Source organism: Microchirus variegatus, assembly GCF_963457635.1.
Source record: "Microchirus variegatus genome assembly, chromosome: 8".
NCBI classification, from domain to species: Eukaryota; Metazoa; Chordata; class Actinopteri; order Pleuronectiformes; family Soleidae; genus Microchirus; species Microchirus variegatus.
In genome coordinates this window covers 19,888,862-19,904,536 of record NC_139809.1, presented here as the reverse complement: position 1 = coordinate 19,904,536, position 15,675 = coordinate 19,888,862, and the positions used below count along the sequence as shown (strand labels likewise).

The 15,675-nt window shown below is 39.9% G+C and overlaps 1 protein-coding gene across 1 annotated transcript in view; it reads left to right on the top strand.

Annotated features, from left to right (window-relative positions):
• Positions 1 to 15,675, top strand: part of frmd4a (FERM domain containing 4A) — a gene marked incomplete at its 5' end in the record, with an annotated part of 89,630 nt that overhangs the window by 44,561 nt on the left and 29,394 nt on the right. Inside the window, 3 exons of the mRNA XM_083893475.1 lie at positions 4,016 to 4,110; positions 5,767 to 5,859; positions 15,346 to 15,430. Coding sequence (XP_083749601.1) covers positions 4,016 to 4,110; positions 5,767 to 5,859; positions 15,346 to 15,430 — 273 coding nt within the window. The remainder of the gene's footprint in view (positions 1 to 4,015; positions 4,111 to 5,766; positions 5,860 to 15,345; positions 15,431 to 15,675) is intronic.

Below are 15,675 nucleotides of genomic sequence, written 5' to 3'. Positions count from 1 at the left end.
GCCTCAAATTATTTTAAACTGCGTTCCGGGACACAGAAAAGTGAGAAACAGCCACTGTTTCAATGTTATTCCGCTGCAACAACAACAACAGTCTTTCTCTCTCGGATGCCATTGCTCACTGTAGCCAAAAGCATAGCGACCCCTACTGATCGGGTGGGCAATTGCAGTGCGTATCCGTCACCACGACAGAGAAGTATGAAGGCTGGAGGGGTCTCCATGGTTACGTAGTCGGATAACGCATTACGCAGTTGGAGAAGTATAATGTGGCCTCAACCTTATTTCTAATCCTGTCTGTCCTGGTCACTCTCAATGAAAGTCTCAGCATCTTCAGCTCTGCCACCACATGTCCAACTGATCAAGTCGAGATTGAGCCAAGTGCAGACCTAAAGGCTCTCAGTCCATACTGAATGTGTCCTCAGATCTGATCTAATCAGGTGGTTTGATGAGGACGCATAGCATAGGTACACATTCCTGAGTGTGCATGAACACAGTACATCTTCAGAATAGATTACAGTCCCGTTCCTCAGCTGGCATCCTGTGACCAGCTGTAGATTGACAATATTTTTACACTACTCATTTGCTACTACATGAAACCTTATTTCATGTTTCAGCAGAATGAGCAGAGCCTTGATTCACTCAAGCTTTCCCTGTCTCTCAGTCACATGCACACAGTTGTACACAAACACAGACAGAGAGCAGACAGACACATCTGTAATAGTCAGAATGTTCGCCTGAAGCAACGTGACAGTGCTGTTTTTGTGTGTTCTTGAATATAGGACATAGAAGCCAGATCTGATCTCGCGTGGTCACATAAACATCTAGGATGCGTTTTAATTCCAGGTGTCAACAGTCATACTTTGTTCTACACATGCGATTGGATCACTGGGAACATATTTTAATATCAGTTCTGAGGAGGGAGGAGGGAACAGATATGAATGACTGACTGATGTGTGACCAGAAACCTTTTCCTTACCCATCCTTGGTCTCTTAAGGACTGTCACTAATAAATCAGGTTGTGTCCCATCAATCTGAACAGCCCTTCAGGTGCCAAGAGCTGTTTACAGAGATTAGGCTGTGACTTGCTGATGGAGCCTTGCATGTGAGCTACTCCTGTGTGTCTGTATTCTCTTGTCTGTGGGTTTGCTCTGGTGTCTCCCCCTCACTTGCACCTCACTGCAATTGCTGTCCTGTTAATTACCTGTGCTGCTGAGGAAGCACGGGCTAAATGTCTATTAGAAGTAATGCTGTCTAAGCCAGCAGAGAGTTTTGCTGTCTGCATGCTGTTCGACTCCTAGTGTGTGCATGTGTGTGTGTGTGCGTGGGTGCGTGCGTGCGTGTGCCTTATCACTTACTGTATTATTACCTGTCGTCTCTGCATCATGCTATATTGGTTTATTCCACGGTATTAATACATACATCAGTTATGTAATAGGTATCTCTATCCTCTCAGTTTATGTATAAAGGAGAGATTGACTTGTCATTTGAAGAGACAAGGGACAATTTAATTATATTGCAAAGAACAGCTCATGTGATTCCATTTCAGGCAGGAAGTCCCTCCATGTAGTATAGCTGCAGATGTAGGTACGTTGTGAAAAGGAAAGTCAGGTTCTGTTGTACATACTGTATAATAGCGTTTCTCTAGAGTACTGTTGGGGTTCTCCAAATCAAATACTGTAAGACCTTTTCATAACCACTTAGAATGACATTTATTCCAACTGCACTCCCATAACTATTTAAATGATATTATGGAGGAAAGTACATGAAAATGTGTCCCATACCTTTTTTTTAAATGTCAATGGAGTGCCAGCAGCGGTAACCACCCTTGTTATGTCATATGTTTCGTGAAGCTATTTTATATACCATATATACACAACTCCACGGGCTGTGAAAAGGCCTATCACTTAGTTAGTTAGTCAGTTACAGATTTAAGTGGTATTTTGCTCTGACCCAATCACTAATTTCTGACCCTCATAATGAAACACAACTGAAGAAATGTCTTTGTCCATTAAATCGCTTAACACCTCATGGCATTTTTCTTAGATGACATGTTTGTTGTTATTGCAGTGCAATTGATTGACATAAATGTGCATTATTATCTAATGCATACTGTGTTAGTCATTGTAGCCCTGAAGTCTAAGGCACATTTCCCACTGGGACTGTACCACCCTATCCTAACATTTCATACTCAAAAGGTCAGCTTGGTTTTGACATTATAATACTGTGCAGAAACTCCTTGCTGGACATTACATTATTTAAAACCATAACTCAGGAATAAGGGAAGATAGTGACCATATTTTACACAATGTTTGGCAAATGGACACAATTGTGAGCTGTTGATTCTAGTTTTATCTCGATATCTTTCCAACAGGTTTCTGTCTGCTGTGTCTTAGGTTGTGGTGGCATGGATGAGGTTTAATTGATATTGTTACCAAGGAGGCAGTTGGCTTTTGCGCGTTAATGAGAGACCACCAGTGTCTGACTGAACCAAAACATGCATTACTACTAATGCCATAAAGACAGCCTCTTACCAGACCTTGAAATTTCAACTTTGAAGATGTTCTGAGCTCTTCAAAGAGGCCTTGTGTTGCTCTCCTGAATGACTGCTGTGTCATTTGGGCAAACAACAGGACTGGTAAGAACGTTTGTGGATGAGACCATCAATTTTCTTCAGAGGGAGACGCTCCATGACTCCAACCAGCCTGTAATAGTGTCTCATTGTAGATTAAACAACACAAATGCAAACTTAACATGTTCATGATTTCTGTCATAGATGGATTTTATTGAAGTAGATACCAAACCGAGTAAAGTAGAGCCAAGTAGTGCTAGAACTGTATAACGACTGACCGTAAATACCAAACAGGAAGTCTCCCTTAAAAACAATGTCTACTGACATATTTCTGCCGAAAATAAAGTCTATACATTTGTCAGAAAGCACAATCAACTATACTATGTGGGCTTCTGCTCAAGCTCTCTCTAGAGTCATTTTGTGTAGCAGCATCACTGTAGGCGTCATGCTTATGTGAGATCTAGGTCATTGGAGATGTGTTGCTGCGTGTGTGTGGGTGTGTGCTTGCTTTCTGCATGACATCATCTCCCTCTCTTTTATAGCTCTCAGTAGCTTCCCTCACTTAAATTGTAGCTGCGAAGTGAGCTTACCGTTAAGGACCTCAAGGGGGAGATTATTGAGAATGTAGCACTATATACGGTAGCTATGCATATGTGTGATGTGGTTGCACACTGTGTGTTTTCCTCTTTTCATGTCAACATGCACAGCACACACATGTTCGTCCTCCATGTTGTGAGTGGGCTGCATGCATTCGGTGGATGGGCTTGTGTGGATGAAGATTTGTGTGTGTGTGTGTGTGTCAGTGGGATGAAAATGTAGGCAGTGAGGCACACCCATGGTTAACCTCAGGGTGGGGTGTGCTGTTACTCAGGATGTCACAAACCAGCAGCATATGGCATCAGCAGCAGCAGCAGCATGGTCGCCCGGGCTTTCACTGGGCTTTAAGATGCTCTGCATGCTCTGAGCATTGTGATAAATGGAGCCTGTTGTCCCAATCGCTGTCACTCACACAGTATTCCACAGTATACACAGGATAGCAAGCTAACTGCAGCCCTCTCCCCGCATTACAGTCACTCAGCCCAGAGCCATGACTCTGCAGTAGAGGTGTGGGTCAGAGGAGCTGAAAGGGGAGAGGGAGGGGAAGGGCAGGGCAGGGTCCCTGCACTGTCAGCAACATCCACACACTCCATCCATCTTTCTTACATACTTTCTCTCTCATTTATCTCCTTCTCTCTTGCCCTTTTTTCCCCCAGTGTTTGTAGAAATGCTTAGTCACTGCATTAAATCAATACCTAAAAGAATACATTAAAAACCTTCCCACATGTATCTGCTCTAATTAAACTGCAGTGTGATAAACCGCCGCACCAGCATACCAGACTTATTATAGCAGATAAGGACAAACACTTGAGGAGCAGCACTAACACTACCATGTCTGTGTCTCCCCCGCAGCCCAAGCTGATGGCCAAGGATTTGTTGGACCTTGTGGCCTCTCACTTTAACCTCAAGGAGAAGGAGTACTTTGGAATTGCATACACAGACGAAACGTAAGTGACATTCAAGCATCAGTGACTCTGGAAACAGCAACTAACATGAATTATAGCTCCTAGTTAATATTGTTTTTAGGGAGTGGTTAGTCAGTGCTGCCCCATGACAGTGTATGTGCATCCAAAATAATAACAGTAAGAGATATATGTAAATATGTATACATATATAATTGACCTTCGGGGTCAATTATAACATTTTGACAAACGCTGTATGAAGCTCCAAAGTGCCACGATGAAAGTTTCCCGGGAATGCTTTGAGATATAAATATGGTTTCAAAAATATTGCAGCAAAATGTGGCTGTTGATTTTGGCATCATTTTTCTCCTGTGGAATTTCCAGTGTGCTTTTATACCCTGAACTGAGCGTTTTGTTGTTTTGTGCATGCCCATTTTAGCGACCTTAAAATAAACTCAGTATCCTGTGTCGATGGTTTTCATTTTCACTCACAAATGAAAGGTATCTTGTTGTTTTTGATGTCGAGATGAGGCCATGATTGTCCAGCTCTGGGTGAGAGAAAGGTTGTGAGTCAGACGGCTTGTCATTAGAACTGTGCTTGAAATGCAAAACTGACATTCAAATGACTTTTATTGTGTTTTGTGACCTAGAAAGATGTGATAGCAAAAAAAAACAAGTCAATGCAAGCACATGATTTACATACAGGCAAACTATCCACTGCCTATGTGTGTCTCTTTTTGTTTTATCTTGTGGACACACTAATGTTAAGCAAAACTGGTCTTTGCTCAGTGACATTTAAACATACAGTGTCCAGCCAGTAAAGAAATATCAGCTTTGTGCTCTCCACCCCCCCAGGACTAATTCTGTGGTGTGTAGATTTGTAGATGTGCCTGGGGAAAGCAGACGCCTCAGCAGCACTGACTGCTCACTGGTCAACAGACAGAAGGAGGGCTACTTTGAGAGAGATGTTCCTCACTTATGCAGGATGCCATGCAGGGTTACCAGGGTGACGAGCTGTCGCTACAGTTTTTCTCTGCTGAGAGGGAGAGGGAAGTGAGGGAAAGCTAAAGGGAAGGAATGCTAAGGTGCTACATGGAAGGATAATAAGTATGGGAAAAAAAAACAATCACAATATACTTTTTTATGATGTAAGACGGGGCTTATAAATAATATATACAAGATATGGTTATAAAACTGCACACAGGTTGTTTCTCTGGACTCATGGAAAGATTTATTTTGAGATAAAATAAAATATCTACTGTTAAGTTAACAGAGGTATTTTAAAACCATGTAATACAGATCATAATTACTAACTTTGTCTTTTTAATGTTAAATGAAGGATATTCACATGTTAGAAAAAAAAAATGTTGCGTACACATTTTGGTCAAATTCTGCTGTAACACAAATAATTAGGCTTTGATTTAAAGAAGTGTTATTAAGTGTGTTGATTACATGTAGTTCTTAAACAATAAATGATATTTAATTTGTAAAATCTAGCGTATTTCATCAATTTTATTCAATATAATAAATTATTATCAATGCAGTAGCCTTTAAAACCAGGAGAGGTCATAGACACCTTAAATGATATTAAACCATGATATGACGCTTTCCAAAATCTAAGACTGTATCTTGTCTCATGTCACTGTATAGATAAAATATGGAGATATTTTAAATGATAACGGTGTTATTTTCTTTTTTCAGGGGCCATTTTAGCTGGCTGCAGTTGGACCGCAGGGTGTTAGAACATGAGTTTCCCAAGAAGTCTGGTCCCATTGTCCTCTACTTTTGTGTCAGGTGAGTCTCTGTTCACTAACTATATCCTCTCACTCAAATGTGGCCTCTGATACAAATACAGTTACTGGGTAATGGGAACAGATTAACAAGGTTAGTTATGACAGGCCCCTTATGAAATTGCTTTGACCCTAGTGTTTAACTCCCACCGCGGGGCCTCTCAGCCAATCATGAGCCTGTTAGACCTCATCAGTATGCTCTGCATGTAAATCACATCACAGATGTGTGCCACAATCAAAACAAGATGGCAGACCCCTCTCAGAGAACCTTTCAGTTCTTTGTAGAAATGATTTGACATGTGGAATATTTACTTGTTTACTTGTGTCCTTGCCGTTTGCATTTATTATTGCTGTATCTGTGTCACACTTTGTCCACATTGCTCCTTTTTCATTTTGAAAACACGTCTGCTGCAGCTGCATTTACACCTTGTGGCTACAGTGTTTTAAGCCACAAAAAAACAAATCTGTACAGAGCTGGTATTAACACCTGTCCTGAAAGATGTGGACACTGTAAAGTACGCCTGTTAACACCTGGCATCAACATGCACTTTCCCCGACATCACATGTGGTCAGATGTCATAACCATGGGCAATATACAAATACACATGGTTGTCACTTCTGTTTACGAGAACAGGAATAATGTTTTTAATGAGTCTGACTGTACAGATGTGTCTGTTGTAAATCTATTTGTGTGTGCATCTGTGTTTGGGTATTAGTGACCGGCAGAGAAATAAAGATTTAGGAGGAGCTGAGTGAATCTAAGCTACTCATTACTTGAAGTAATATTGAAACCAAGGGAATTTGTACTTCCACTAAAATGGCGTAAAATAAATGGTCAATGTATGTTCTGTTGTATTTACATTCCATTATTAATAGTGCACTATGACTTTAACTATGTGAATAGTTTGTTGAGATCGCAGATCCTCTGACGCGATTCTCTGCTCTTTCATTCAACACCAGTGTGTTTCAAACACTAGCAACCCCCGCTGCATTAGAAAGCATTTGTTATCACAGAATAAAACTGTCAGCTGAGGATATCAGCTGAGTAGACAGTTTCTAATATGTTCTCAGGATGGATTGAATTAATTTTTAGGATTTTTTGTACTATCTATGAACCACATTAATACAGTGAGGAAAATCATTTCCACAAGGATCATAACGCCTGTTGCCAGATACTTGGCTACATTAGCTATGGCTCAACAACAATGGCTCAAGTTGCTTAGTAAAACACTGAGCTGGTAGAATCAAACGTGTCACTTTGACAACAGTCAATGTCATCAGAGTAAGAGTGTTTCAGCACAATGGAAACCACCAGCAGCCAAGAAGGAAAATGAGAATTGTGCCTAATGCTCTCCAAAACAGCATGTAATCACTGTCTAATTGCAGAGACATTGCAAGAAAACTTAAAAGTTGTGGGTTTTTTGTGTGCATTGTTGAAAAATAACAATGCATCATAACCATAATCAGTAAAACCATGAAACCGTGGTTTTTCTTCAAACAATAATTGTACCGTCACAGTCTATAATCGTTGCATCCCTACTCAGTATGGACATCTATATCTGAACAGGGTCAGAAAACTTTGAAAACTTTTTAGTTTAAGAAAAACAAACTCAAGGCCTACATTTAAAGGTGCCATATGTAAGAATGTGGCCAAAAACGGTTACTGCATTCAAATTAAAAATACCGAGGTCTTTTAGGTTTCGTTTTCTGCATCCCGTGGTTGCTCGGCAGCTGAGACTCTACTGACGGCAATGATTGGTAGACAGCGGTAGGTGGCGCCACATGCCAAAACATGATTTCAAAACATAAACATGATTTTCAGTCTGCAAAATATTTTTTTAATGCAAATGTTTTGTCTGTACTGTTGTTGTTGGTGAGTTCCGTTTGTTATATGAACATTATTCCTGAGTCTCTGTGACATATTAGGAGGATTTTATGGTCAGTTGCTTTAGATGTATTACATAATGCACCTTTAACTTTGGACAGACAGAAATTAGCATAACTTTTACTGATCATGAATCCATAACGAGCACTGAATAGAAAGAATGGTTGTCCGTCCCTCACTTTTCTTCAGTATTTTTGCGTAGACAATCTTCCTACTGTTTACAGCAGTTTGTGCTTGACCAGTGTATGTAACAAGTCATGTGATATGCCCTTTCAAGTGTGTTAGTAAGAGCAGAGAAAGAAAGTGAATGTAGCCTCAGAGTCATGTCCTCAGTTAAAAGCCAACTATGCTCTGACCTGTCGTGACAGGGTAATGGACACAATCCCACACTCCGCTCCCAGCCTTTTGTACTCCACATACAATGACTCCACTCAGAACTAAAATACTCTTTACTCTCACACAGGCACTGGCCCATTTATGTACTGTATGTGACAAAAAAAACCTCTGTGTTTGATCGTGTGTGTGTGTTTTTTTTGGTTTGCATGTGTGGGTGCTTTATCTTCAATAGACTTCAAAAGAAAGAAAAAGGCACCTGAACTGAGACGAGAGTTTCTGATCATTCTTAGCCTCAAATGTAAACACACAGCCCTACCTACTTCTACACACACACACACACACACACACACACACACACACACACACACACACACACACACACACACACACACACACACACACACACACACACATGCCCTCAGTGAGAGCCTGAAAGAGAAAGCTGCTGCTTTGTTTAGGTTCTACCTGTTTTAATGATGTCATATGCTCTCTAGGGACAGAAATTGTGCTACGCACATGGTTCATCTGAAACAATGTCACTGAACAGTAATTTCCAGCTGACATTTACAACGCAGCTCAATGACACAATGAGATGGCTGTGTCACAATCATAGATCCATTGTTGTTCACTCTATTTAGGGAGCAGTGGTGTAGTTGTACAGTGTGATAGTGATCATTACACATGTGAGTTGTTTGGTTGCTATGGAGATCCTGTATCTGACGTCACACGACCAAGGTAACACCCTCTGGTAGGAAGTGACGCTATTCACATCCAGCCAAGCCCCCCTCAAGGGATTTGTGGAAGATGTCAGGATAAAGCAGGTCTGGAATAATGTCTCGTAAAAAGCACACTGGGGCCATTAAAAGGATCGGATATATTCAGTCTGTCAATCTCTGTGGATTTAAAGTGTGCAGTAAAATCTGACGGGTTGGTCCCATTCATTTCGGCCACATCTTAGGCTGCCGTGATGGCACTTCATAGAAACTGAGTCACATAACATCTGGAGCTCTGTTACTCTTCAGGCACACTAGGCCTGTGGGTGCTGTGATTAAACAGGAAGCCAATTCTTCCTTTGCAGTTCTTTGCTAATCTTCTGAGATTAAAAGTACGTTTTAATTGCTCACAGCTGATAGTCAAGAGTAACCAAGTAGGAAGTGAATGTGTGCAACTGCCAGGGATGGACATTTCTGTCAAAAATGCTACTTGAATTTTCAATGGTAGTATTTGGTGAATATTCTACACTCCAGCCCATGAGGGCTAGTGAAAGCAGCGTGTTGAGCAAACGGGAGACGTCATTTTAAATGTGATACAAACACACAAACAATGGAAGATATCTCAGTATGTGAACCAACCACAGTTTATTTTTGTGGACAGCAGCCATGTATGCGTGTTGTAATGTTCTTGCGGGTTTTTAAAACTGGCGGATTTGATTATTTTATTGGATTTCCAATCAATGACTGGCAATCTGTTGACGTCACATTTTAGTATCAGCTCAGCTTGCTGATACCAGGTACTATTCCTAATGGAAAACCAAAAACACGAATCGAGTCGAGCCGAGTAGTGCTAGATCTGTATCATGGAAAAGCCCAAAAGACACACTGGTAAATGTCATCACTTCTGCAAACACACATGGAGATTTTATAAATGCAATCACTGATGAAACATTTGTGTATTTTTCCCCATCTACTGTGATTAGTCACAGTCACTGATCAACTTTTAATAATCAAGCCAATAATCAGATTATCAATTTCTCATGCCTGCCCATCCCTTGTAATTACATCACCATGACCATTTCTATTAAGACCTCTGCCCCTCCAGATTGGTGTGTCTGTGTGTGTCTATGCATGAGCCGATCACTGTGTGGGTCACTGTGTATTTGCATAGACTAATGGGTGTTTGAGGATGTGATGGCGTCATTGTGTCACAGTGAACTTTGACACCATTTTGAGGCTTTAGCCTCCCATTCTTCCCTGCAGTTCAGTCCAATCTCTACCTCAATCTCTCCAAATGTCACACACTGACTGTACCATTGCAACTGCCCACCCCCTTATTCACACTCTCTCTCTCACACACACACACACACACTATCCTACCTCATTTATACTAGGATCTCATGATAATGTCATTAACAAGACACTTGATAAAGCTGCTCTGAACCAAACTAACGTGTGAGATTTTATATAACACTCCAGGATCTGAGGCTTGATGTACAGGTATCGCACAGTAATGGAGTCCCACTGTGCCAGCTTTCCTTTTCACAGTCACATATTGATCTGTCTCTGTAATTACTTCCTCTGCTCTGATGAAGGCTGGAACAATGGTGCACACCCCCTCCTCTGCTTCCATTGATACAGACGGCTAGGCCTTAAAGAAGCTGCGTAAAGTGAGTTTAAGGTGTGTTTCCACCTAGAGGTTCAAAAGAAGTTCAGCTTGTCATGGTTTGGTTCGGTACAGTAAACCGTGATTTCATAGCCTTGTGTTTTCCCATTTAATTGCTGTTGTTGCAGACAGAAGTGACTATTCTCAATTGACCAATCTACAGACAGCAGTTATCCCCACCGATTAGCCTCCTGAGAACCTGTGACCTCATATGCGGACATTACATTTTTGCTGTTCTGCACTATGATATTTCATTTGTATGAATGACCCATCGACCTCATCTGGGGACACTGCCCGCACCATCTAGTGGTCTCATAACAACATTACACTCATGTGGAAAAAAACAAGATGGCGGCAATACCAAGCAAAACTTTTTATGGTAGCTCCCGACCGAAATATGGACAAGGCAAGACTCCTAGTTGAATTTTAAGAATGAAACGTGTACATTTATGCACCATAACATATCTAGCTTCATATGGCATGCATATTTACATTTGTATGTGTTGTGTACATATATAAATTTGAGCAAAATTAACAAGCTGCAACATCTGTAAACATGAAGTACTCGTTTGAGGACAGTTTTCTGTTAAGACTTTTAGATAACAACTTACTGTAAAAGGCTAAAATTTCATTTTTAGGCGAGTCCTTCTGATCCCAAATAGAATGGAAAAAAATGAAACCAAAGACAGACCCATTGTCCTCATACAGACATTGGTTAGCACGTACAAAACTACAATTTCATTTCAACTAAAATTAGGTCCTACTAATCCCAAATAGTAAGGAGACATAACTTGCACACCAAACCAAACAAATGGCTGGGTCTCAGGAGGATTGTGCCAAATTTGGCATAGTTTGGTTCATTTCGGCACCATCACAGCTTTTGATAATTGAAATAATTGTGTTGTTATGAACCACAATCTAGGTCACAGGTTCCTACTGGGTTCACCTGTGTTCTCTCACAGCTGAGAGTAAGCTTGGGTGATAAATGGATCGGATTGATTCATTTGCATTCGTAGTTTAGGATGATTTGTTTTTAATGAAAATTGGTTTAACTACTCCTGTAGTTAAGATAAGATCCCTGAAAGTTCTTGTTTGGAGGCAGTAGAATGCTCGAGGAATAGTCACAGTATATTGTTGCTGGTGTTTATAGTGATGAAAGCAAAAATAAAAGCAAAACTAGTTTTAGTAATTTCTTTGTCATTATATATTATTTGGATAGAATCGAGTTTGGTGTCAGGAAAATCAAATGTTTTATTTTCAAGCCATTTCGCCCAGCCCTATAGCTGAGTAATCATTCTGGTAATGTGGATAATGTGGACGTGAAATCAGGACCTGTGTTCTCCCACAGCTGAGAGTAATCAGCCTGACTGAGAGGTTATATATGCAGGCTGGAGATTCGCTGCTCAGTTGGGGTTTTTGTCTACGGGAAGTCAAAACCTTTAGTTGACGTGGTCTGTTCCGAATGAAAGTCTGTCAGTTGGTTGTGTTTGTTCCAATGGCTGCTGTTTCACCTGTAGTTTTAGGTCCTGTTTAAATAAAATGCGTCTTGTGAGATGACATGTACTTTTATTAGGTATTGTCTCATGTGTGCTGAGTGTTTTTTTGAATGAATATTAAAGTCTTGGTGTGTTTATAGACGACGTGTTACAAAGACCATAGATGCTCTGTGAATTACAACAGAATTCCTGCTAAATACGAGGAGGTGGATTTGATCTCTGACAATGAACCATGAGATTGTGATGTTTGCTTTGTTTTTCTGGGGAAACTAAATGTTGAATCTGAACTTGGTAGAAAAACGTGGTACACATCTGTGTTGTTGAGTCAAAGTTATCACATATTGGGAGTAGTGATAGTTGTGCAGAAGTCACAAAATAGACTGTTTTTTCTCCTATTGTTGTAAATGAAAAAATGAGCCAGATGAATTTTGAACTTTGATGTACTTCCAAATTTCACAAATTCAATTCGATTAAAAAAATAATAATTATAATTCAAAAAAATTAAAATGTGAGTACTTTCTGCTCAGGTGTGTTTATTCAGTTGGTGAAAATAGAAACAAAAAACAACATTTAATTGCCTATTGCCTATAGGTTGTACAGAAAAAAGGATATAAAACACTCTGTGTTGCACATATTTATAGCCTCTGTATATACTTTTCAGTACAGCAATGGAAAAAAAGCAGCATTTGCTCTGTGTTCTAAGTGTAAAAGACACACAACACACACACACACATAGAACATTTCCAGTACGATAGTGGAAAAACAATCACTCCAAATGTCAGGTCTGAATCTATTATCAGTATGAGCGTATTGTTTTCATCACCAGGATACAAAGCTCTCTCTTTGTGCAGGTGCATGCCATATACTGCATTTGCATTCATATGTGGTATTTGTGTGGTGTGTGTGTGAGTGTGTCTTCCCAGCGACGCAGATGCCCACCTCCTGCTGGTTCAGTGTGGGTGTCTTCTCTGACAGTGTGTTCATGTCTCATCAACACTCTGGCTTTAATTAAATGTTCACACTGAATATTGACAAGGTTTCTCATTCTCTCTCTCGTAGCTCAATGGGTAACACATTTAAGAACCTCCCATTATTGATCCTCCTACAAACCCATTCACTCAGTGCGTGCACGCACTCACTTGCACACAAATGAACACATTAATGTAAGTGTCTTCATAAGGACATGTGCTCAGGTCACATTATGTACTCTTACAGGCATTTATCAAGTCGTATAGTGACAGTGGATTTTGTTAGGATCCCCATTAACTATTACACAAAGGCTTTCCCTGGAGACTGAATTTAACAAACAATGCAATAAATCAACAATATCAATATCATTATATAATGGGGAAAGTGGCCAAATCATATTGAAAGGACAATCTGATACCACATGTTAATAAGGTAGGTTATTCTACAACTGTATGTGAAATAAACAACAAAATAAGTCACTCAAATACCAATGTATGTGTCATTGTATGCATTTTCTTTTTGGAATTTCACCTTTATTTAACTAGGAATTAACTAAAGATTCACTGAGATTAAAAATCCCTTTTGCAAGAGAGTCCTGGCCAAGACAGTCAGCAGTACATACAGGTTTGGGTCAGAGATACAACCATTTCAGTCATACAGCATACAGCATCCTCAACACGATGATGATATACATAAAAATCAAATGAAAGTATACAAAGCAGTTTTTTTGTTTTTGTTTTTTAGAAAAAAGGGTATGAGGGCAACAGTGATGGTGAGGGAGAATTATTGTTTCTTCTCAAAGGTAAAGTTTAAATAGCAAAGAACACAGCACTGTAACTGTTGACTTTCATTGATGAAAGTGCACATTAAGGAATATAACATGTAACATGTAATAGCTCTCAAAGTAACACCAGTATCACCAAAAAACAGTGGTGTAAATCGATCGAATAAAGTCAGCTGCAGACTGAGGCAGATTAAGATCATTTGCTCTCTCTTCATCCTCCTCTTCCTCACATATGCTTCACACACTGGTATAGTGAAATGAGACTAAGATGGAGTGAGAGATAAGGTGACTCTAATTATTATTATTCAATTTATTTATTAAATGTTTTATTAATTTTTGTCATTTTCTCAGCATTTTTTTCTGGTCAAAATTCCTCAGCTCCACTCCGATCACCACAGGTGGTACATGTACCACATTTTGAGGACCATGGCATTAGTGAATGACAGACTAAATAAAACAATAGCACCCAAGGCTAAATCTGTGTTTTGGTAAGAGAAGTAAGAGGTCGCAGTGCCGCTTTTACCCAGTTTGAAAAAAAAACACCTGCAAACTGCAGTATAAAATGACATAATGAGCAAAACAACTACAACCAGATTTTTCTCACTCTAAGTCACTTAAAAATACTTTAAAAGTGTCCCAAGATCATTCAGTTTCAGACATTAACAATTAAGGAAGAGGGAGCTGTATATTGTATATTGTGTATATTTCAATTCATTAAAAAAAATTAAGATTCACCTAAAACGCACTTGGGGTCATTGAAGACCATCTGCATCATGAGACCCTATAGCATCTTCATGATAGAGGTTTGCACCAGAGTGGAGCTAACACCATTTTTTTTTTTTATTCCTACTGTACCCTCCCATCTGCCCTCTGGCTCTGCGTATACTCATGAGCTAAATTTAGACAGCATTATTATATGAGCTCCCTGCACAACTGCTGTGCCAGAAGTGGGTTACTGTGCTGCTTTACTCCAGTCATAGTGATAGTGGGCGTGGAATCACTACACACTGCTGCTGATGATGATGATGATGGTGATGCTGAGTGGAGACAATGTGGGAAGTGCATCATATGCACATTCAATCCTCCTGTGTGTGTGTGTGTGTGGGGGGGGGGGGGGGTTATGTGGTGACCCCCACAAACTAATAATAGTGGATCATTGCCAGGCACCATGGTAAAAAGGAGAACATTTCAGAGGATGTGTCTTGAACAGGTCAGCATTTGGTATGATGTGCCCTCCTCTGGTCATTTAGGTCATTGCAGCATTTTCATGACAGCATGTTCAATTGTACTTGTTTTTATTTCTGAAGAAAATACATGACATTTCACTCATCTCCCTGAGAGGCTTTTAAGCAAGGAGTCCAGCTCACAAACTAGTTTGATCTGGGACTCAGATAAAAATACAGACCAAGCATTTCAGTTCTATATGTAAATATTATAATAAAAAAACAATAATTGAATAAATATTTAAGTAGTGAAGCACAACCAGACTTTTTTCTCAGCATTTTTACCTTTTAAATGTATAGCTATACATGTTACATGTTGGGGAAGAAAACTGTTATCTCCCCCCCCCCCGATTTAAAGGATTCCTTCCTAATATTGCCTATGTTGTTGCTAATGTATGGACTTTCCTTCTTTTTCCAGGTTCTACATAGAGAGTATATCCTACCTGAAGGACAATGCCACTATTGAGCTATTCTTTCTTAATGCCAAGTCCATCATCTACAAGGTAAATTCATTAATTTGCCCTGCAGCTCATCTGTGATAACGGAGGAATGTATTTATATTTATTCACATGTCACCATTTGGGATACGGTTTGATTCTCGCAGGCTTAAGCACTGTATCTACAAGGAGTGTAGGGATTTATTCTGTCACTGATGCATCTCTTTATCAGCCCAGTTTAGCTTCTATATGAAGAGAGATGCCCCAGGAGGCCATCTTGGACCCTGATTGAGTGAAGCAGAAAATATGCA